This window comes from Rhinolophus sinicus, linkage group LG09 (assembly GCF_036562045.2).
Source record: "Rhinolophus sinicus isolate RSC01 linkage group LG09, ASM3656204v1, whole genome shotgun sequence".
NCBI lineage: Eukaryota > Metazoa > Chordata > Mammalia > Chiroptera > Rhinolophidae > Rhinolophus > Rhinolophus sinicus.
The window spans coordinates 82101361-82126951 of NC_133758.1; the positions used below are offsets into that span (position 1 = coordinate 82101361).

A 25591-nucleotide genomic window follows, 5' to 3' on the forward strand; every position below is an offset into this window, starting at 1 on the left:
AGTTCAAAGAATCCATCTATCATCATCTGTCTGCAGCTTCTGGGCAACTATGCAATGAAAATAGACACTTTTAAAATTGTTTCCCTAAATTTTCTAATACACGACCTGCACTACAAGAAATACTAAAGGAGGCTATTCGACCACCATCAACAGGGACAATTTGTGGCAACCAAAACTCAAAAAGGGGGAGAGTAAAGGCCTGAACCGGAATATGGGAATGGAGAAAGTAAGCGTGCTGAAGATAATGGAATACTCTAAATATCAAACTTTCTTTTACATAAACTTAAGGGTAACCACTCAAAAAAATCCAGAACTGAAATATATACTGAAATAAAAGAAGAAACAGAGGTAAACATCATAGAATACCACCACACAGAAATAATAGACAACAACAAAAAGGCAAAGAAACAATGGAGACACAGCCTTACCAGAAAACTAAAGATAGAATGACAGGAAATCCTCACATATCAATAATCACCCTAAATGTAAATGGACTGAACTCACCAAAAAAAGGCAAGAGTAGCAGATTGGATCAAAAAACTAAACCCAACCATATGCTGTCTCCAAGAGACACATCTCAGCTACAAGGACAAGCATAGACTCAAAGTGAAAGGGTGGAAATTGACACTCCAAGCAAATGGTACCCAGAGAAAATGAGGTGTAGCCATAATGATATCGAATGAAACAGACTTCAAGGTGAAAAAGATAACAAGAGACAAAGATGGACATTTCATAATGGTGAAGGGGACTGTACAACAAGAAGACATAACAGTCATCAATATTTATGCCCCCAATCAGGGAGCACCGAAATACACCAAGCAACTACTAACAGAACTAAAGGGAGAAATTGACCAAAACACAATTATACTAGGGGACTTAAATACATCATTGACAGCTATGGATAGATCATCCAAACAGAAAATAAATAACGAAATAGTAGCCCTAAATGACACATTAGATGAAATGGACATAATTGACATTTATAGAGCACTTCATCCTAAAACATCAGACTATACATTCTTTTCTAGTGTACATGGAACATTCTCAAGGATAGACCATATATTGGGACATAAAATCAGTCTCAACAAATTTAAGAAGATTGAAATCATACCATGCATATTCTCTGATCACAAGGCTTTGAAATTGGATATCAACTGTAAAAAGAAAGCGGGAAAAACACAAATACATGGAGATTAAACAACATACTTTTAAAGAAGGACTGGGTCAAAGAAGAAATTAGAGGAGAGATCAAAAGATACATAGAAACAAATGACAATGAAAATACATCCTACCAAAATTTTTGGGATGCAGCGAAAGCAGTTTTAAGAGGAAATTTATCTCATTACAGGCCTATCTCAAGAAACAAGAAAACTCCCAAATAAATAACCTCATGTTACACCTTAAAGAACTAGAAAAAGAAGAACAAGTAAAACCCAAGGTCAGCAGAAGAAAGGAAATAACAAAAATTAGAGCAGAACTAAATGAAATAGAGAACAAAAGACAATAGAAAAAATTAATGTGACAAAGAGCTGGTTCTTTGAAAAGATTAACAAAATTGACAAACCCTTGGCTAGACTTACTAAGATAAAAGAGAAGACACTGATTAACAAAATCAGAAAGCGTAAAAGGGAAGTTATCACGGACACCACAGAAATACAAAGGATCATCCAAGAATACTATGAAGGACTATATGCCACCAAATTCAACAACCTAGAAGAAATGGACAAGTTCTTAGAAACATATAGCCTTCAAGGCTGAACCATGAAGAACTGGAAAATCTAAACAGACCGATCACCAGTAACGAAATTGAATCAGTCATCCAAAACCTTCCCAAAAGCAAAAGTCCGGGACCAGATGGCTTCACTAGTGAATTCTACCAAACCTTCAAAGAGGATCTAATACCAATTCTGCACAAACTCTTCCAAAAAAATTGAAGAAGAGACAGTACTCCCTAACTCATTTTATGAGGCCAACATTACCCTGATACCAAAACCTGGTAAGGACAGCACAACAAAAGAAAACTACAGACCAATATCTCTGATGAATACCGATGCAAAAATCCTAAATAAAATTCTAGCAAATCGAATACAACAATGCATTAAAAAGATTATTCATCACGACCAAGTGGGGTTCATCCCCGGGGCACAAGGATGGTTCAACATACAAAAATCCATCAATGTGATACATCACATAAACAAAATAAAGGACAAAAATCATATGATTATATCAATTGATGCAGAAAAAGCATTTGACAAGATACAACATCCATTTATGATTAAAACACTTAATAAAATGGGTATAGAAGGAAAATACCTTAACATAATAAAGGCCATATATGACAAGCCCTCTGCTAATCTCATAATTAATGGAGAAAAACTGAAGCCCTTTGCTCTACGTTCAGGAACACGACAGGGATGTCCCCTATCACCTCTGCTTTTCAACATAGTGTTGGAAGTCCTTGCCAGAGCAATCAGGCAAGAGAAAGAAATAAAAGGCATCCAAATTGGGAATGAAGAAGTTAAATTATCACTCTTTGCAGATGACATGATGCTATATATAGAAAACCCTAAAGACTCCACCAAAAAGCTATTAGAAACAATCAACGAATACAGTAAAGTTGCTGGCTACAAAATCAACGCACAAAAGTCCATTGCCTTCCTATATACTAACAATGAAATCTCAAAAAAGAAATACAAAAAACAATTCCTTTTGCAATTGCAACAAAAAGAATAAAATACCTGGGAATAAACTTAACCACGGATGTGAAAGACCTATATGCTGAAAACTATAAGACTTTTTTGAAAGAAATTGAAGAAGACACAAAGAAATGGAAAGACATTCCGTGCTCATGGATTGGAAGAATCAACATAGTTAAAATGGCCATATTACCCAAAGCAATATACAGATTCAATGCAATCCCCATCAAAATCCCAATGGCATATTTTAAAGAAATAGAACAAAAAATCATCAGATTTGTTTGGAACCACAAAAGACCCCGAATAGCCAAAGCAATCTTAAGAAAAAAGAACAATAATGGAGGTATCACACTTCCTGACTTTGGCTTGTACTACAGGGCTACAATAATCAAAACAGCATGGTATTGGCAGAAAAACAGACACATAGACCAATGGAATAGAATTGAGAACCCAGAAATAAAACCACATAAATATGGACAGATAATTTTTGACAAAGAAGCTAAAAACATACAATGGAGCAAAGACAGCCTCTTCAATAAATGGTGCTGGGAGAATTGGATAGCCACGTGCAAAAGAATGAAACTGGACTGCTATTTGTCACCATGTACCAAAGTTAATTCAAAATGGATCAAAGACTTAAGCATAAGACCTGACACAATAAACTGCATAGAAGAAAACATAGGTACTAAACTTATGGACCTTGGGTTCAAAGAGCATTTTATGAACTTGACTCCAAAGGCAATGGAAGTAAAAGCTAAAATAAACGAATGGGACTATATGAAACTTAAAAGCTTCTGCACAGCAAAAGAAACCATTGACAAAATAAAGAGGCCACCAACTGAATGGGAGAAGATTTTTGCAAACAGTGCCTCCGATAAGGAGCTAGTATCCAGAATATACAAGGAACTCATGCAACTCAACAACAAAACAACAAACAACCCAATTGAAAATGGGCAGAGGACTTGAAGAGACATTTCTCCAAAGAGGACATACAAATGGCAAATAGACATATGAAAAAATGCTCAACATCACTAATCATCAGAGAAATGCAAATCAAAACCACAATGAGATATCACCTCACCCCAGTCAGAATGGCTATCATCAACAAGACAAATAGTAACAAATGTTGGAGAGGCTGTGGAGAAAAAGGAACCCTCATACACTGTTGGTGGGAATGCAGACTGGTGCAGCCGTTATGGAAGGCAGTGTGGAGGTTCCTCAAAAATTACGAATAGAATTGCCATATGACCCAGCAATCCCTCTCCTGGGTATCTACCCAAAAATCTGAAAACATTTAGAGATAAAGACACGTGTGCTCCAATGTTCATTGCAGCTTTGTTTGCGGTGGCCAAGACATGGAAACAACCAAAGTGTCCTTCAATAGATGAATGGATAAAGAAGCTGTGGTATATATACACAATGGAATACTATTCAGCAGTAAGAAAAGATGATATAGGAACATTTGTGACAACATGGATGGATCTTGAGAGTGTAATGCTGAGCGAAATAAGTCAGACAGAAAAGCAGAGAACCATGTGATTTCACTGATATGTGGTATATAAACCTAAAACAACAAAAGAACAAGACAAACAAATGAGAAACAGAAACTCATAGACACAGACAATAGTTTAGTGGTTGCCAGAGGGTAAGGGGGTGGGGGTGGGGGTGGGAGATGAGGGTAAGGGGGATCAAATATATGGTGATGGAAGGAGAACTGACTCTGGGTGATGAACACACAATGGGATTTATAGATGATGTAATACAGAATTGTACACCTGAAATCTATGTAATTTTACTAACAATTGTCACCCCAATAAATTTAATTTAAAAAAAAAAATTGTTTCCCTAGCTGAAATTTTCTAAGAAGGGATTTCAAAACAGTAATTGATCAAAATAAAAATACAGTATCTAATAACTTTACATTTAAAAAATTTTTTTTCATACCAGGAATCTTTAAAAATACAATAAGCAAGTCTAATGACAAGGAAGAGGCCATTGTTTTGGAAATTCAATCTGATATATTACTTATTTCATCTGGTCTTTGTGAACATAATATTCCTAGGAAGGTATGTATGCCTGTGAGTCAAGAATGGTTCCATATATGCAAGTCAATCAGTGTGCTTGAATGAAATAAATATCACATCGTCATCTCAATAGATGCAGAAAAAACATTAGAAAAAAATCAGCATTCTTTTATGATAAAAACTCTCAACAAAATTAGGTAGAGAAGGAACTTACTTTGACAAGTAAAGGCCACGTATGAAAAGCCTACAGCTAACATCACACTCAGTGATGAAAAGCCAAAAGCTTTTCCTGTAAGATGAGTAACAAAGCAGGGCTGCCCACACTCACCAGTTTTATTCAGCACACTATACGTCCTAGTATAAAAAACATCCAAATCAGAAGGAAGAAGTAAAATTATCTGTTTGCAGATGACATGATCTTGTATGTAGAAAATCCTAAACACTCTTCCAAAAACGCTGTTAGAACTAATAAATTAACTCCTTAAAGTTGCTGGTTACAAAATCAACATACAAAAATCAGTTGCATTTCCACACATTAATAATGAACTATCTGAAAAGGAAATTAAGAAAACAATCACATTTGCAACGACACCAAAAAGAATAAAATACTTAGGAATAAACATAGCCAAGAAGGTAAAAGACTTACACACTGAAAACTATAAAACACTGATGAAAGGTAAAAAGCAGACACAAATAAATGGAAAAACTTCCTCTACTCATGGATTGGAAAAATTAATATTGTTTAAATTTCCATACTACCCAAAGTTATCAATGGATTCAATGCAGTCCCTATTAAAATCCTCAGCTATTTTTTTATAGAAATAGAAAATACAATCCTAAAATTCATATGGAACCACTAATCTTCAGAGAAATGCAAATCAAAACTATAATATGCTATCACTTCACACCTGGTGGGATGATTATTATCAGAAAAAGACAAGATACAAGTGTTGGCAAGGTTGTGGTGAGAAGGGAACCCTTGTACACTGTTGGTGGGAATGTAAAATGGTGCAGCCACTATGGAAAACCAATTTGGAGGTTCCTCAAAGAATTAAAAATAGAACTTCCATATGACCAGCAGTCTCACTTCTGGGTATTTACCCCAAATGATTGAAATCAGGATCTTGAAGTATCAGCTGCACTATGTTCATAGCAGCATTCGTCACAATAGCCAAGATATGGAAACAACCCAAATGTCCATCAGCAGATGAACAGATAAAGAAAATGTAATGTCTATATATACAATGGAATATTACTCAGACTTTAAAAAGAAGGAAATCCTACCATTTGAAATAACAGATGGACCTGGAAGACATTATGCTAAGTAAAATAAGTCATTCACAGAAGGGTATCCCTTATACATGATTTCTCTAAAATAGTCAAAATTATAGAAGTGGACAATGGTATGTAGATAGTAGAGTGATAGGGTGAGGGGGTATGAGGTGTTATTCAATGGGTATAATGTTACAATTGTTAGTAAATTCCAGAGATTTGTTAGACAACATAGTGCTTATGGATCCACTATACAACAGTGCCTATAGTTGACAGTAAGGTATTGTGTACTTAACAATTTGTCAGGTGGGTGAATCTCATGTTAAGTGTTCTTACTACAAAAGCAAACAAAAAACACCAAGGACACAGGAAAACTTTTAGAGGTGTTGTTTTTATTACCTGGATTGTGGTGATAGTAACATAAGTATATACATATGTCCAAACTCAGCAAATTGTCTATATTAATTATATGCAGATTTTTGTATTCCAGATATATCTAAATAAGTTGGGAGTGGGGAAACTCTAATGAATACTACTTCCCATAAGATCAAGTAACTAGTTTCACCCATTGCAAATTCACTATATCGAGAGCTGGAATACTCTGCTCTCATACAGATGGATACATTCCTATAGGAATGGGGCTAATCGGTTATCTAATTTGTTCGTTCATTTGTTTTTCACTGTAGAGACAAGAGGAATATAGTGATAACATGAAAACCTGATCTTAAGTTTCAACAGCCATTTCTTATTAACTAAAGCACTGCGTTAAGCATAGTAAAAAATCCAGAGCTGAGTATTATTAGTACTACCTGTACTATCTACCAATATATTGATGCAGAGGTTAGTGCAGAAAATATCTTGAGGTTTTATTCCTTCTTTATTTAACACATCACAGTTATACTAAGATTAAAATTAATAGATGATGGTTTTATTTATCTGTGTCTTTTATTACAATACAACTTCAAATCCTTTTGTATAAGAGATAAGGTAGAAATAACAGATACGTAATAAGTTCAGTGTTTAATTGGTGATACCAGGCATTTGTTCTTTTTCCTTTTCTCAGGAACTTAAACTGAGGTAAGTTCTAGTATCTTGTTTATATTGATATAATAAAACAAGTTAGGAAGTAGTCTTTCTTTTATAGTCTATAGAAAGAGTGTGTGTAAGATCGTTGTTATGTCTTTCTTAAATAATTAGTGGAATTCACCAATTAAGTTGTCTGTGCCAACTTTGTAGAAAGATTCTGAAATAATAGATTTTATTTCTTTAATATATATACATGTCTGTTAAGATTTTCTGTTTCTTCTTGTGTAGGTTCTGATAAGATGCATTTTCCTAAGAATTTATTTATCTTGCCTAAATTTTCAAATTTACTGTCATATAGCTGTTTGTGATATCCTTTGAGTATCCTCAATGTCTTTAGTATACAAAGTGGTGCCTATTTTTTTTTCTTTCCTGGTATTAGTTATTGATTATCTCTCTATTTTTTTTTCCTTGATGGGGATGGGTTTCACCAGGAATTAATATTATTGGTTTTTCCAAAGAATCAATTTTTGTGCTTTGGTGATTTAATTTTTGTGCTTTGGTGATTCTAATATCTATATATATTTCATTATTGTCTATGTTCTTTTTCTTTGATTCAATTTTACCTTTTCTGTTTTTTGAGATGGATGACAGGATCATAGGTTTCAACCTTTCTTTTGCTCTAATAGATCCATCTAAAGCTGTAAATTCTCCTCTAATCATGGTTTTAGCTCCAACCCACAAGTTTTAATATGTTCTATTTTTATTATCATTAAGTTCAAATTATTTTCAAATTTTCATTGTGACTTTCTTTTTGACCTTTGAGAGATTTAGAAGTATATTGTTTAATTTCTGAACAAATGAGAATGTTCTGTTTTTTCTTTTATTGTAATTGTTATGAATGAAAGAGGTAAAAGGCAGCCCATGATAGGCATCAGAGAGTATTACTTCAAAAGTGGGAACAAAATAAGCACAGTTCATACCCAGAGGTGGTAAAACCTGGAACCACCTGAGTGGAAGGAGCCAAGCTCATGGCCTTTATGCACCTCACCCCACCCACCACCACTACACACAACCATAACAAACAAGGCAGCAGAAACAAGTGTCTTTTTCTTTTTCAAGAGGAAGCTATGTCAAATAAGTACCAAAATTATTACTTATTACTGATAAATAAGTAATAATCACGTTAAATAGGAAAAGGACACAGGATATTGATCCCAGCAGGCGTACAACGCCTGGAGAAATAGAGGAGATCAGCCTCTGTTACTATTTCCCACCACCACCACCACCACTACCACCAGCAGCAACTTCAATCCCTCACTCCATGTGAGTCGCACAGGCCTAAGCAGCAGGCGCTTTAGCAAATAATCTCAACAGCAAAGATAAGAAGTAATTAAAAATCATCAAATGTTTGAGCCATACTGACACGGAGATAAACCTTGAAGAAACAGTTACTAGAGTAACTAGGGGAGACCTTTAAGAATAATTAATGTCATGAAAGCAAAGGAGAATATTGCATCTACAAAAAAGAATTAGGCGGTTATAAAAAAATTAACTGATATTGGTTTAAAATAGTTGAACTTAAACTACACTGGCAAAGTCTCCTTAAAGTTCAATTTTTTAAGTAAAAAAAAATTACTTGATTTAAGGGAATGAAAAATTCTTTGAAAAAAATTTTGATAGGAATAAACTCACAAATCGAGTTTAACAACAAATCTTTGTTAAATGCATAACTTCATTTTTATTTAAGGTGCTGCATTTTGGGATGTTATCCCTTAGAGGATTACTTTCTTGAAAAAGAAGGCATTTTTCTCCTTTTGGATTTATTGGCAGTAAGTATGATTATAACGACTGTAAAACAAAAAATAAATGTCTATATTAACCCTTTCCAAACTGAGTACCACAGAACATTATTCTGTGATACAAATGTACCCTTAAATCATTCAAATGTTTATTTTTATCAAAATCCCTATTAGAGATTTATAATATGCACTGGCATATTAAAAGTTCTGAAAATTCCTCCAGTGAAGAAGCCAGTTTATATAGGTCAGTGTTCCCAAACACATGACAGTAGAGAATTTTTATGGGGTTTTTTTTCCACCAAGCTTCAAAGAAACAATTTGTGAAGTGCTAGGCTATATCAAAACCCTTCATCATTTATTAATAACTTCTTACTTCTTCTGTTAATATTAAAAGTTAAGGGCCACATTAGACAAACAAGTAAAGATCAGCATTATTTAAGAATCGCGTAGTTTATAGTTAATGTGAAGAGCTAGTGTGTCATGGACCATTTGACAGGATGAGCAGGATTGAGCATCCATACGAATCCTTCAAGGAAAGACACTTGCCATCTTGCAGCTGTGAAGAATGGCAAAGACCCTCATTTGTCCTCAGAGTAACCCCTTACTGACTGTCCTCAGTCTTAAGTGAGTCCATAGTCTAGATGATATGGGAGAAAAAGTGTAATTTTATTTCAATAAAACTTTGGAAGGTATTCTCGGAGAGTTCTAGCTATGTCACTGGTTGCTACCATTCTTGATTTTATTAACGGAATAACCTACTTTGGTTTAGCAAAAGTGCTAAAGTTATTTGTGTCCTTTGATCTTTCTGAAAGAAAATTAGTTGACACTGGAGAGAAAAGAGCAGACTCATTACATATGAAACACTGCAAACAAAAAAAAATAAGTAACTAATAATAGCAACAATAATAAAAATAATCCAGCTTGATAAACAGAAATGGGTCATAACCAGAAACCCTTGCGAAGTTCTGAAATTCAACTTAATACAGAAGGCTGTATATGTAGCTTTCCTTATATCCTGAATGATGAACAGCTCACCATGTTTCTCCGACAAGAGCACAAGTATGCCCAGAGGCACATGGTGTTGTGTCTGGGGTTCTCAAAAGCCACAAAATTAATCTGGTACAACTTCCTGGAATCTTGCTTTTTCTTAAAGATTTGGAAGTAAGGAGTTAAACTTGTACATATTAAGTACTTAAATTTAAGTTAATACTTAAGATTATACAGGCGACTTCAAAGACATTTCTCACTGTATTCACTCTCCTTCACCATTAGGGTTTCTTTGCTGGAAAGGCACGAAGACGGGGGTACGCAGAGCTGTATAGCATAGTGAGCAGAGGCTGGAATCAGTCTGAAAGGCCTCCAGTACTTGTTAGCCATCTAACTTGGACAAGTTATTGAACATCTCTGTTATCAACTTCTTCAAAACCGAGATAACAGTGTCTACCTCATGCCTTATTGCGAGGATTAGATGAGTGATTATGTGTGTGAGTTCGCACATGTGCACATGCATATATATATATATATATATATATATATATATATATATATATACACACACACACACACACACACACACACACTTACATGCATTGGTTAGAAGAATTCCTGACACATATTTTTGCTATGTAAGTGTTTTCTATTATTATGAGTACAATTATTAGATTGTGCTTAATATATATTGAACCAATCAAGTTAATTATAAGTTATAAGCATTCTTTAATGAAGTTTTTATACCAACTAGAACTTTGGACATTTGCCTCTTTTGAAAGAGAAATATAAAAACAGAAAACTCATTTGATTGAGAGTTCTGCTTAATAGAATCTACTAAAGTATTTATTGAGTGTGCAATGATAATAATTGCTAATAGTGATTAAATATTGAGAGCTTCCTATCTGACAGGCAGTCACATATTAACACATCATAATAACTCTCTAAAGAAGGTAATATTATTACCTTTCATTTAATAAAAAAAAGGAAGCTGATAATGTTTGTAATTCAGACAACAGGTTTCCTGTTTCCTTTGCGATATTCTATTAGCTGTATACTATAAGAGTTAATCAACAAAAAATATTTCCAATAGAAGCCCTCACCGTGTGGAGGACATTGCTCTGGATAGACTTCTCTCTACTATTTTGGTTTTCTGAAAACTAGTTGTACCAAAACAAAGGAAATAGGCTTGATAATTTTTATTAAATTCTTAAATATTCTTATGGGTGCTGATTTTCCAAATACAAAAATTACAACTCATTTTGATTTATTTTGATATATGACTGCCATTTGAAATTATCATCAGTTATTCTCTTAGTAACAATGAGGTTATAGGTAGTATGAGTCTTTACAAACCTTAATAAGGCATGTAAATTGGAAAGACCCTATAATTACAGTGACCTATGCATAACACAGTTGATGTTGCTCCACTTAAGATGAACATCTTTACTGATTTTTACAATCTCCCTTTTTCCTAGTCAACCAAATCAGTTACATTTTTGGTCATGATGTATGTTTATGACTACATCAGAATCACATTGAATCTTTTTATTCTTTTTAACTCCTAATGTTTGAAAATGTATTCATTAAAATGAGAATCTATTTTAGCAGGAGATTATCTTAAATCATACTTAATCAGAGTTTGAATTTTATGTCAATCATGTAGAAGAAACACTGATTAATATAAATGTTTCTCCTTTTTTTTTAAGGCAATAGTTCTTTATATATATTACAACTTTTTTTTTCTTTTTCTGTTTCCTTGTAAAAGTTGAACCAAAAGAAATTCTGTAATCTAATTCTTGGAATAATGGTTGAATTTTGTGATAATCCCAAAACTGCGGCTCATATCAATGCTTGGCGAGGAAAGAAGGACCAGACAGCTGCTAGTCTTTTAATAAAATTGTGGAGAAAGGAAGAAAAAGAATTAGGAGTAAAACGTGATAAACATGGGAAGATAATTGGTGAGTGTGTTTATAATTGTTAGTAGAAGCACTTAAATACATATTTTTTAAAAGAGATCTTTAAAAGATACTAGGAAAATATGAAGACTTTCACCCACTTGTTTAAAGTTCTTTTCACAGGGTTTGCAGGTCTTGCTATCATGAATTTTATATGATTAGAAGAAAACTGAGTAAATTAGCAGATTCATATTTTTATAGAAAATTTCAGAAAATGGTGTTTGACTATATTTTTTAAATATTTTTTTTATTTTTCAATTACAGTTGACATACAATATTATATTAGTTTCAAGTGTACAACATATGATTAGACATTTATATAACTTATGATCACCCTGATAAATCTAGTACCCATCTGATACCATACATAGTTATTACAATATTAACTATATTCCCTTTGCTGTATTGTACATCCCCATAACTATTTTGTAATTACCAATTTGTAGTTCTTAATTTCTTTCCCCTTTTCAATCATCCTCCCAAACGCCTTTGATCTGGCAACTGTCAAAATGTTCTCTGTATCTGTGAGTTTGTTTATGTTTTGTTCATTTATTTTGTGTTTTAGATTCCACATATAAGTGAAATCATATGGTATGTGTCTTTCTCTATCTGATTTACTCCACTTAGTACAATGCCCTCTAGGTCCATCCATGTTGTTGCGGGTGTCAAGATTTCTTCTTTCCTTTTTATGGCTGAGTAATATTCCGCTGCATACATGTGGAATATTCCACTGCATACATGTGGAATTATCTTTATCCATTCACCGATTGATGGATACTTAGGTTGCTTCCATATCTTGACAATTGTAAATAATGGCTGCAGTGAACATATGGATTCATATGTCTTCATGAATTAGCATTTTGGGTTTCTTCAGATAAATACCCAGAAGTGGAATTATTGGGTCTTTCTTTATTTATTCTTGTAGCCATTGTTTTAAAGTCTGTTTTGTCTGGTATAAGTATTGCTACCCCAGATTTTTTTTTTTTTCCCATTTTCATGAATTATCTTTTTTCAATCTGAAGTGAGTCTCTTGTAGGCAGCATATATAAGGGTCTTGTTTTCTTATCCATTCAGCCAACCTATGTCTTTGGATTAGAGCATTTAATCCATTTACATTTAAAGTAATTGTTGATTGCCAGAGGGTAAGAGGGGAGGAGGGTGGTAGAGAGGGTAAAGGGGATCCAATATATGGTGATAGAAAGAGAACTGACTCTGGTGGTGAACACACATTGTGATATATAGATGATGTATTACAGAATTGTACACCTGAAATCTATGTAACTTTACTAACAATTGTCACCCCAATAAACTTTAATTAAAGTTTGAAAAAAAATAAAGTAATTGTTGAGTACTTTAACAATAGATATGTATTTATTGCCATTTTATTATTCATATTTTTTATCTTTTATTTCTTATTATTTAAAAATTCCTTTAACATTTCTTGTAACACTGGTTTGGTGGTGACGAACTCCTTTAGCTTTTTCATGTCTGGGAAGCTCTTTATCTTTTCTTTTCTAAATAATAGCTTTTATGGGTACAGTAATCTTGGTTGTAGGACCTTGCTTTTTATCACTTTGAACATTTTGTGCCATTCCCTCTGCCCTGCAAAGTTTCTGTTGCAAAATCAGCTGACAGTCTTATGGGAACTCCCTTATAGGTAACTAATTGCTTTTCTAATTGCTGTTTTTAAGATTCTTTGTCTTTCACAATTAAATTAAATCAATTAAAATGATTCAGTCAATTAAAATGTCTTTGACATTTTAATTATGATGTGTCTTGGTGTGGGCCTCTTTGGGTTCATGTTGTTTGGGACTCTGTTCTTCTTGCGCTTGTATGTCTGTTGCCTTCTCCAGATTAGGGAGGTTTTCTATCATTTTTTGAGATAGGTTTTCAATTCCTTGCTCTCTCTTCTCCTTCTGTTACACCTATGATGTGAATGTCGATATGCTTGATGTCGTTTCATGCAGAGGCCCCTTAAACTATCCTTTTTTTTTTTTTTTTTACTGTTCTATTTGGGTGTTTTCTGCTACCTTATGTTCTAAATTGCTAATTTGCTCCTCTGCTTCATCTGATCTACTGTTCATTCCCCCAATGTAGTCTTCATTTCAGTTATTGTATTCATTTCTGACTGGTTCTTTTTTTTAGTTCTCTATCTCCACCTTTTTTTTTCTGTCTCTTTGTTGAAGTTCTCATTGAGGTCATTGAGCATCCTTCTAACAAGTGTTTTGCACTCTGCATCTGGTAGATTGCTTGTCTCCATTTTTTTTAGCACTTTTTCTGGAGTTTGTCCTGTTCTTTCATTTCGGTCATGTTTCTTGGTTTCATTTTATCGACCTCCCTATGTTTGTTTCTATGTGTTAGGTATTCCTGCTATAGCTCTTGGTCTTGGTAGAGTAGCCTTATGTAGCAGGTGTCCTGTGGGGCCCAATGGTGTAGTCTCCCTGGTCACCTGAGCTGGGTGTTCCATGAATGTCCTTTTTGTGGGTTGTGTGTGCCTTCCTGTTGTAGTTGAGCCTTGATTGCTATTGGTACATCAATGGGAGGGAATGACCCTCAGGTGGATTGGTTGTGAGGACTGGCCATGACTTTAGTGGAAAAGCTGTTGTGCAGGGGCTGACTCCACAGAGCAGGATTCACTTTAGCAGGGCTCTGGTGCCTGCTCAGAGTACCCTTTGGGTGTGTCATTTGTAGAAGTGGTTGACTAGTGATCTGAAGCTGGCCACTGGGTGTGTTGGTTCTGAAGCCTTTTGGGAGGTACTCTGCTACAGACCAAGGTTAGCTGCTGCCTGTGCCCTGCCCAGGGCCATTTGGTATGAGCTACAAAGTGATCTGCAGATGGTTGCCACTTTTGCTGGGCCTGGGAGAGGCTAAGTTGCAAACTGAGGCCAGCTAGTGCTTGTGCCAGGATTGGAGCTGTTTAGCAAAAGGTATGGGACATGCTGAGGCTACTTTTTGGGGGTTTGTGAACCTTTGAGAGATTTTAGGAAAGTCCACAACATGAGCCAAGGTGAGCCATTTGTATGGAAAAGCAACTGGAAGGAGTTTAGGTGGGCCCGCAAGTTGTATGCAGTGGGGTCTCAGGAAATCACTAGGACACAGTGAATGGATTAACCAGGTTGGTAGAGACTCAGGTATGGTGGCTGCCTGGATGTACAGGCTGGGAGGGGGAGGGCTTAACAAAGGAACAATGACTTCTGTCTGGGAGAAAGCCACGCCTCCAGCCCTCACTCTGAAGCCAGTCAATTCAGTTTCTCCTTCTGTGTCCCTAGTGCCTTTTGAGCTGCTGCCCCAGCGCTGAAGCTCAGAGCAAGTCAGTCTATCAATGAGTAAGTCTCTGCTTGGGCCGTTTAAAAGGAATACCGGGGACTCCAGCCTCACTCAGGCACAATCACCACTGGTTTTCACAACCAGAATTTATGGGGACTTGTCTCCCCAGCACTGGAGCCCTGGGCTGGGATACCTGATGTGGGGCTGGGATCCCTCGCTCCTCAGGGGTACCTCAGCACCCAAGCTATCCTTCCTGATTTTTAACACCACACATGTGTGTGGGACAAGCCCATTCCATGTCCACCTCTTTTACCAGTCTTGCAGTGGCTTCTTCTGTATGTCCTTAGTTGTAGGACTTCTATTCAGCTAGACTTCAGGCGATTTTCAGTGATGGTTGTCCTGTAATTTAGTTATAATTTTGATGTGGTCATGGGAGGAGGCGAGCACAGCATTTTCCTACTCTGCCATCTTAACCAGAAGCCTTTGGTTGTATTCTTTAGCTTGAAAAAAAAACTATCAGTATTTCCCAAAAGTTACCTGCTTTTACAAATAGATTCAGTAATATTTCATTTACCAATAAAATTTGGTATGTAAATAGAGTGCTTGAAAACACTCTTGGAAAAGCTATGGTATTTTGTAATTTAATTTTTATATGAAAGAAATAACTTTTCTAAATAAAAATAAATCAAATGTTTCATAAATTTCAATTACTAGAATCTAAATTAATGAAGTTTACAATATCAGAATCTATAGTTCATTTATTCTACAATGTTACATTACATTTTATAGACCTCTTAAGATTCTTATTATGGTTCATCTGAACTGTTAGTATTACCTATTTTTAAATGAAAATACTTCCCCTTTAACTTCTGATGATTTCTGTCTTTTGATTTTTTTTATTTCTGAGTTTTGATCTATAATGTCATGAAATAGTTTTTATATTTATAGCTTAATATATAGAAACCAGAAGCAAAGGAGATTACATCATTGTTAAACTGACATTGTTCAATTTCTGGATTTCAAAAATAGAAAAGTTACATAGGAGTTTCACTTTTTAAAAAGTAATTATGTGACATTTTCATATTTTACATAAATGATAAAAATAAAAGCTATAAGTTTTGCCACAGGATGGGGATGAAATCACAGGTTACTTATGTTTTCAAAAGAGTAACTAACCATCTACCTACAAGGCACTATTTTACTCTGTTATATATTTTATGATGTCTAGTCTAAAATCTCAAAATTAAATATTAATTTACTACAGTTTTTATCTGTCCTTTCTGTTTTCATGATATCTAATGATTAGATACAAAGAAACCTCTATTTACTAGTTTTCAAGAAGAGCAAAACATCATTCCACTGCCTGCTAACTGCCCAACTATTGCAGTTATGGATGTTGCCGAGAACATTAGAGCAAAAATTTATGCTGTGTTGGGCAAACTAGGTAAGAAGCTATTCATCAGATTCATAAGAGCTTCTCTGTTTTGCTAAGTATGTGAGTTGATTTTACTTTGGAATCCATTTTTCAAACTTGATGAACAAAAGTCCATCTATACAGATAAATGCAGGTTCCATTGTTAACCCAGTGCCCAGGGCACACCCCTGATCAATTAAAGCAGGGTGTGTGGTGCCCAGACATCACTATATTTTAAGTCTCCCATGGCAATTCCATGTGTGCAGGCAGGATTAAAGGCAGTTACTTTGGATGACTGGGCTTAAACACTAAAATTCTGCATCGCCTGAGTTGGTTTAAATCCTTGCTTCTTATTAAGGAAAAGTCCTCACCATTCAGGTTCTGAAAGTACAATGTCATGGTCTCACCACAGTACAGAAAGTATTCCTGTTTAACAACTAGATAAGGATGACGTGGCAGAGGTTTGTTAGTAGGAAGAAGTCAGAAGGCAGAAGTAACTTTTTCATAAATCAAAATGAAATCAAAGGGAACTGTTTGCACTTATTTTTATGATAGATGTCTGCGTTTTGGAGTCACTTGTCCTGTTGAAGTAATTCTCTCTTTGTAACCTTTGTTTAGATTTTGAAAATTTACCTGGCCTATCCGCTGAAGATTTTGTCACCCTCTGTATCATACATAGATATCTTGATTTTAAAGTGAGTACCTTCTTAAACTTGTGATTAAAATCCAGTATGGCAAAAAGCCAGTTGGGAAATAAAAGATCCCTTCACAGTTGTGAGCAATTGCTCACGTACTGGGTAGTTTTTACTTTCCATCTGATACTATTCAAAAAACATACACTCGATTGTGTGTTTTCCATGGGATAAGATTTCATCCAACTATTAGTTTATTAAAAAAGGTGGTTGTTACTGACCTAGAGCTATTCAGAAGCCTAACATAATGTTTAAAATATAATTTCTTCTCCTTATCAATAATTAGGAGCTAGAATTAAATTAATTATTGCTTATTAAAATAAATTATTACTACGTATTTTATTATCACTTTACATAATGATCAAATATCAATGATAGGATGTTAGGTTGCTTATGTTGCTGGTTATATTCTTGTTAAATAAATGTGTTTGAAGTTTCAGGAAAGTAAACATTTTCTTCTACTAATATTAGTATACTCTGTATTCGAATGTTGTAAATGAATAAACCTCTATATTTTCAAATAAAAACAAGACTAAATTTTATCCCTCTCCTGAATATATAAATTTTTCTCAAAATGTAAACATACTCAAGCACATTAATTTCCAGACAACCCAGAATATGAGATGGAGCTATCGGCATGATTAGAACTATGGAGTTAAGAACTTGAGATTCAATTATTGCCTTAGCTAGAAGGGGAGGGGCAGGGCCTTATTTCTCAGGGTGGCTGCGTTCTAGAGTCCCAGGAATTGCCATGTTCATTGTCCTATAAATTGAGCTTGACCTAGCCTTCAATGCAGAGCTTTAAGAAGGAAAGCATTCAGTAGTTCAGGAGGATGAGAGGAAAGCAGCAGTTTCTACAGCTGTAAAAACAGACTGACTATAAAAACCAGAGGGCAGTGATGATGGCAGTGAACTAGACTGAAGTAATAGAGCCTCATCTATGAATATCTTATCATTGAGAAACATTTGGTAAATTACCTCTGAATACTCAAATGTAACTCGTGCTCCAAATCGTTCCCAATGCACTTAACCTATTCTTAAAAAGTAAATTCGGAAAAGCTGATCGGTGTTAACTTCGGAACAACAATCCAAATAAAGTATTAGCTAAAACTGAGTCGTTTATTTTTGGTTAATTTCACTTTTTTAAACTTAAACTTTGTTATAACAGATTGGAGAAATATGGAATGAAATATATGAAGAAATAAAATTAGAAAACTTAAGACCAGTCACTACAGATAAACATATTTTGGAAGCGATTACAACAGCGTCAGAAAATATTGGGAAGATGGTTGCTTCTCTGCAAAGCGAGATAATTGAAAGCCAAGCACGCCAAGATGTGCAAAATGAACAAAAAGTATATGCAAAAGTAAGCCACAGATACCACTGAGGCACAAGATGATAATTTCATTGTATAAACTAGTTGAAGTTATCCGTAGGATATACTTGTCTTACTTGTGAATGTTTTAGCACTTAAGTTGTTTTCTAGTTTTATAGTTACTTTCAGTGTCTTTGTACAATTTTTAAAGACACCATGGAGTTAAGAGCTTGATGTTTGATTGCTACATTCAATGCTGTTTGGAGGCATTATATAATAATTTTACTTCTACGGGCCTATCTTTTAAAAGGTAAACATTGAGACACTCCCATTTTTCAAAATGTCAAACTGAGTTCCAAACATTGTGGGCTATTTAAATGTATACATTCAGCAAATCCTGACAATCAGCATGTCTCTGTGACTATCGCTATAACCTTGCTAATAAAGTTGGCCTCATCCCTAACTGTGATAAGGCCTCACTGGTGTGCCAACCAGAAGCATAGCCATAAGCTCCATCCTCACCTCAGGGCTAAAACATGTACTGTGAGCGTTTTGTAAATCTAGGATAAACTGGTCTCTGACTTTAGCTAATCAGAAAACACCTGTCAGGAAAACATAAGCCATTTTCCTAAAGCTTTACACAGGTGAGAAACTGACACGTCAGAAGCTTTTGATCAAATAGGTTAAGTGACTATTTAAATTATCTTGTCCACAGACACAAAGATAATGTAGATTCCCCATTTATGCTTGCTGGTCCTTCATGACTATAGTGAAATATTTAAAGCCCTTTATGGTGATTTCCAAAGTGTGTTCTATTGCCTGCTCTTTTCACATGGACTATTAAATGTTTATAGCTTCAGCCTCGTGGGACTCTGTCTGTATCCACCTATGAATTCCGCTCCAACTTAGGCACCTCCCTGCTTGAAACTTTTGTTTGCTAAGAGTTTTTATTGCATGGATGCTGCCATTTAAAGCGTTGATTTGCTCTCAAGCGGGGTAGCCCTGTTGGAAGTTGAGCTGCCTCGTGAGTTCTGTTAGACGGCAGAATGTCTGCTGTGTGGACTAGCTATTGCCAATTTGTTGGTTATTGTTGACTTGTTATGGCTCTGACCCCACTTGTTTTTTTAGCAGTTGTTTAATTAAATACTCTTAGGTTCATGATTTAAACTCAACAGTATATTTTACCCAAGCAAAGGCATGTGTATCCTCTGACTATATATGTGTATTTAGTGGCTAGCCTGTTGAGTATAGTTTTCGCAGTTTGTTAGTTACCTCCCTAGATTGCATCACCATAAAAACAGCACTCTCAAAAAAAAAAGAAAGTGAAAAATGCTTGTCTTGCTGCAGTCATAAATTAGAAGTAGTTTTACAAATATGATCTTGCTTAAACTATTATCAGTGGCAGCAGGAATCTCTTTATGTTCTCTTATGAATTTGCTGTTGGGTCACTTACATATTTTGTTCTGGATTGTTATCCGTCTTCACAAGTGATAATCATGGAAGACAATCAGTCTTGCTGAGAATGATTATTGGTATTTTTATATTTTCATAACAACAGTTTTACATTACATTTCATGGAAAGTAGTTCAAACCTTAGACACATAATAAGGGAAGGATTTCTTTTTCCTTATTCATTCTTTTGCCTTTTAAGTTGTTGAACATTATGATTACTCTAATCCTTCTGCTAGTCAGCCTTAAATTTTGCCTTGGCAAAAAGTAGGTCTTCCTTCAAAGTAGGGGCTTTCATGCCCATTGGTATCTTTTCATAGAAACTAAACTCTTAATTACATTTCTCATTTCAGATCCAAGCCTCCCACAAGCAAAGAGAATTGGCTAATAAGTCATGGGAAAATTTCTTGGCTAGAACATCAAATGCTAAAACTTTAAAGGTAGGATTTTTAAAAAATATTGAGATATCCACAACTAATAGCCAACTTTGACAGACTTCTTCAGAAATAAACGTTCATCCATCTTTTTCTGTTGAGCTTTCTGTAGAATACTAATATTATTAGATCTTTATATGCACTTTAGAATGATAATTGAAACTATGAATTTTCACAATTACAGAAGGTGCTACTCTGAGTTTTACTTGGTTTATTAGTGGGAAGCAAAGGAGGTCTTTCTGGTTTGTATAAAGGAAATAATAGCTAGCTAGCCTTCATATTCATTGATCTGTTCTGTAAGAAGCAGAGTGAAGGACAGAGAAAACAATTGTCCATATTATTCTCTCCCCCACAGATGTTTCCCCTCCGGGAACACCAAAAGAAACATTATATTAAAGTTTCAATGTGATTTTGGGATAAAAAACCCTTCAGAGAATGTGATAAGCTGCTTTAGCTAGAAGCTAGAAACTAAAGAGTTTATAATGCTAATTGTTCACTTTGAATATATGAGAAGTGCCACGGATTTTCAAAATCTCATTACTTTTTCCCAATTTTTCCATTAATACTTTGAATACACTATCATGTAGCATTATATTAACAATTCTTCCTCTAAATAGGAAATTGTTAAATGTTAATGCATGAAAATAGTGGAATCATTTTAAGATAGCAAAACCAAAGCTAAGAACACACTTGTTCAAAGTACCATGCCTCTCTCTTCTCATGGAAAGTTCTTCACAACTTTATTTATAAAAATATTCTCATAACTACCTGTATTTTAAAGGAATAGTTAATGAAAATCATCCCCTTCCGTGCAGGTCATTGGTTACCTTGACTTTCACCTGTTCTAGTGGCTCAAATATTGAGTTTGAATGTAACTGCAACAAATTATGTAATTTATATTATTCTGAGTGCTTGAAACATTTAAGTGTACTGAATTAGTATTTAATGTGTGCAAAATATTTTGAAAACATACATCATCACCTGATGTAAATTCAGTAGCTTATTCAATTAAGTATTAAAAATTGAACCTGATTTCCTTAGGACCTGCTTTATTCCTGCTTTATTCATCTATGACCAGTACCTCTAGAAATCTCAGTGATGTTTTCATGTGACTGGTATATTCTGCAATATACAAAAGATATAACTTGCTAATAATAACTATATTCGTAGCCTAAATGAGTAAATGAAGATTCCAGTACTAATAAATAGTCAAATAATAAGCCAGACACAATTAAATGTAACTTGTATGCTTCATTGTAAGTACCACAGTTAATGCTTGAATAGCAATATTATTTTCTAATTTAAAAATCTTCAGAAAGCAAAAAGACTTCAGGACAAAGCTATAGAATCCTCTAGATACAATGGGCGACCACCAAATGCAATATTTCACCAGACAGCTATTAAAGGCCTAAACACAACGGTAAGATATTTTTTCTTCATAGCTTTTCTTAGCAGATACTGAATTTAGCCCTCAAAATGTTCTTTCCATGGGGTTTTGTTTCATATTTTTTATTTTCACTGTTCAAATTTCACATAGTTAAGGTATATTGCTCTCCAAGGTACCTCCACCCTCACCCAGTGCTGGTTTGGTCTAGACCCAGCCCTCCAGGATGCCCAAGAAACTGCCACAAACACGGGTCAGAATATATTTCTACATCTCTTTGGCAAAAGATGTGCAGTGCCTCCTTTGGCTGGCAATAGATGCATGCCACATTCCAGTGTCCTGGTGTCGTCTTCTAGACATAATTTGGCCCTGACTGCGAAGCTGAGAAGCAGTAGAAGGAGAATCCAAATCCATTTGCCTGGCTCCAAAGCCCTTAGGTTTCCATCATGCCATGCTGCCTCCTAGTTACTTATATGTACACTTTGTGTCTTTTCCAAAGGAAGCGGAAAGATGAATGGGTTTTTCTCTTATTGAAAATCATTGTAAGTGGACACTTAGATATTTGCCTTTTGTTTTTTTAGGTGCCCTCTGGTCAGGTAGTAACACTGGAAAGCACTCCTGCCCGTTTAACAGGAGGACCTCTGGCTGAGACAGACATTGCCCTTAAAAAACTGCCTATTCGAGGAGGAGCCTTACAAAGGGTGAAAGCAGTGACAACTGCGGACGAGCCAAAGAAGAGTGCTCCTAAATAAAATGCTCTAGAGACTTTTTTGAGATAAATTCTGCTTATAGTTTTTTTAGTTAAATAAATTGTTATATACAAATGTAAAGCAAATATTTTAGAATAAAACGCTATAAAAATAAAAGCAAGCACATATAATTTATTGAAAATATCAACATATAGCATCAGAAAAGCATATATTTCTTTGAAAAGATTGCTAATTCTCTCAACTGAAATTATAAAACATATTGTATCTGTTAAGACCATTTTGGTTGCATAGGAACTACTCCAACTGATTTAACACCACCACCACCACCCCAAAAAAAAAAAAAAAACTTTTATAGCCTCTGTAGCTATCAACCTGGGAATAATTAAGACTACCAACGTTGCTGGATCTAGAGACTGAAACTCTGTAAGTAGGACCTTCTTCCCTAGCAGCTCCTGGATAAAATTCTGGGAGATATCCGGTAGAAAGGAGTGCGAGCCTGTCTCTCAGCAGTCCTGCAACTGCCTCTGCGTCTTGGGATCCCTGAGTGGCTGCAGGCCCATTCCTGAGCCATTCACCATGACGTTGGCCAGATCTGAGTACTGCCTACTCGTGGAACCAGAAGCAGGCGAGCACCATCCACGGCATGCGGATGGATAGTTATCATGAGTCTATATAAATACTGGGCAGCAAAAACATTAGCAACAAATACATTGGTCAAAGTACAATAAGTTATCTCTGTGATAGAAAGCAAATGTTAGTCATGAACTAAACAATGAAAAATTAAAAATACAGACGGTTTTATTTTAATATATAAATATGCAAAGCAAACTCTATGCTACTTCTCTTCTTTAATGGGGAAGGGAAAGGGAGAATGGGGAAGTGTTTTCCCTTCTTTCGTAGTGAGGTATCTGGCCAAAGAATAGGAGATAGATGCCTTAATGCTGGATGTGGGGTAGTATCTGTTCCCTCTATGGCCTGATGAGGTTTCCATAGCCTGTCTCCATCCTCATCAATCCTCTCCTCCACCCTGGAAACCAAAAGTTGAGTTCATGTCCAGAGCTGGGAGAGAAAAGAACTTGTGTTCTTAGACAGAAAAATGTACTGAAATTTGTCTAGATTCTAGGCCCATAGGGCACACTCAGCCATGTACTGCTAAATGTATAACAACTAGCTCTTTAAGAGGAAAAAGCCCTGATTTGTAGTGTTTGACCCTGTGCCCTCCACTATGACCAATTCCAAGCTCCCAGCATGATCCTACTGAATGCAGAGTTGGGAAGGCACGCATAGAATCCACTTTCATTATCAGGTAAAAGAGGGTCCATTCTCCCATGAGGCCCACCTTCTACTTCCTTCTTCCTTCTTCTCCTCCTCCAACTCACATTCCGCTGGGAATTTTCCATTATCCTTGTCTGAGGATAGTAACACCTGCAGTGGAGGGAGAAATTGCCGCTGTTGTTGTTGTTAATGTTCTAATTAGAATGAGTTGCCAGTTCACCTTTGGCCAGCGGCCTCTCACCCTGGCCCAGCTGCCCATTCAATTCCTTGTGGCCCGCAGGAGTAGCTCATATGCATCAGCGTATTAGTGAGCTCTGTCCTCTCCTGAATCCCTTTCTCGATTACCACCAGCCATAATGAGATCGAGCTGTGAGAAGGCGTAATTTGTTCCTCGTCTTCACAGGAAGTCCTGAGCACAAAGATTCTGTGTAGAGAGAAGTTACTGAGACACTAGAATGGATGTGGGTAGAAACACGGAATGATGAGATGCCCACACAAAAAGCACCAGATACACTTTAGGTACATCTCAGATACAGAATCAAGATGAAGTATCAATGGCTAACAGCAATGAGTCATTGCCCCATTTTCTAGACTATACGCTCCTTTCTCAGTCTCTAAGCTCCCTGAGGACAAGGTGAAAAACCACATTTCATTCGTTATTGTAACCAGTTCCTCAGTAAATTAGTTATTGAATAAGTGATGGTGGCCTCAGCTCCTGGCAGCTTTTCCCTTGAGCTTTGCAAAGGCAGACTTTTCCTGAGCTCAAAGGAAAGTTTCAGCCAACAAAATACTATACAGGTAATGCTAAACCCAGACATGTTCAAATGTATTTACCTCAGAACAGTGATCGACTTCCTTTAAAATGATGAGGCATAAATACTCTGACATTATTAAAGCATATGTAGAAATAGAATCGATATCAGGTGGTCGAATGTCAGTTTTTGTATGTAATATTATACAACTTGATAGCTCCAGATTGATTAGGAATGACTTTGATCAAAATACTCTTGTGATGTCTGTGGACCTTTCTCCTACCATGTAGATCTTATCCATCAGGAAGAGGAAAGTGAAACAGGGCAGGTTATTATTACCTAGCAGCCATCTAAGGGCTGTAGAAATGTAGATGGGTGGAGGGCAGTAACGTTCTTAATCCAGACCCTTGCACTTGGGTAGACAGTTGGCACCTAAGTTTGCGTATTACAGTTCCAGCCACCCAGCAGGGAGTGAGTGAATCGTTCCACTTGTCTGACTCACTAACTCTAATGGTTTCCCTGTCTCTCCTCACATCCTGTGCTCCCTCCCACAGCACTCCTGAGCCCTAGGGGATATAGTGGCTAGCCTACGAGGCCAGGCAATTAAGTTTGCAAACCCGTCCTAGAAAAAGTGCTACATACCTCATTGCTGAATATCACTATGGTCACCTCCTAAGTACTCCCCTTGGGAAGATATGCATCAATGCCAGTGCCTAGTCCACCCTTCAAAGCAATTTAATTGTCAGACCTTGTATCCAGCCTGACGAAGGTGGACAGTATATTTCCTTCCATGAGTCAGTTGAGACAAAATTTCAAGCTCTCAAACTGAAACTTGCTAATAAACTAAATGAAAAGAAAGTCAAAAGAATCAAAATGATGGAGTTGACTGAGCACAGATGCAAGTGGCTTCAGCACTCTTCAGTAATGACATCTTTACCACATGAGGGAGCTCATTCCATGGTTAAATTCTTGTCATCCAGTGATTGCCTATGTGGGATGAAAACCAATGAATAATTAGGTGAATAACTTTGGTTCATCTGGTCCTCAGTCTGCCTTCTGGAACAGAAGATAACACTTTGCATCACAGGAAAAAACTATGATGTTCACCCTAAGTCTTTTTAAGTCAAATATCCAGTT

At 35.8% G+C, this 25591-nt stretch overlaps 1 protein-coding gene across 1 annotated transcript in view; it reads left to right on the forward strand.

Moving 5' to 3' along the window:
* CFAP69 (cilia and flagella associated protein 69) overlaps positions 1–22577 on the forward strand; it is a 54477-nt gene extending 31900 nt beyond the window's left edge. The window contains exons 14-24 of the mRNA XM_074339750.1: positions 4644–4813; positions 7056–7069; positions 8210–8341; positions 8766–8847; positions 11573–11765; positions 16336–16473; positions 17062–17138; positions 18304–18501; positions 20253–20339; positions 21649–21753; positions 22299–22577. Of these exons, the coding sequence (XP_074195851.1) occupies positions 4644–4813; positions 7056–7069; positions 8210–8341; positions 8766–8847; positions 11573–11765; positions 16336–16473; positions 17062–17138; positions 18304–18501; positions 20253–20339; positions 21649–21753; positions 22299–22469 (1367 nt within the window). The 3' untranslated portion in view covers positions 22470–22577. The remainder of the gene's footprint in view (positions 1–4643; positions 4814–7055; positions 7070–8209; positions 8342–8765; positions 8848–11572; positions 11766–16335; positions 16474–17061; positions 17139–18303; positions 18502–20252; positions 20340–21648; positions 21754–22298) is intronic.
* Positions 22578–25591: the final 3014 nt, after the last annotated feature.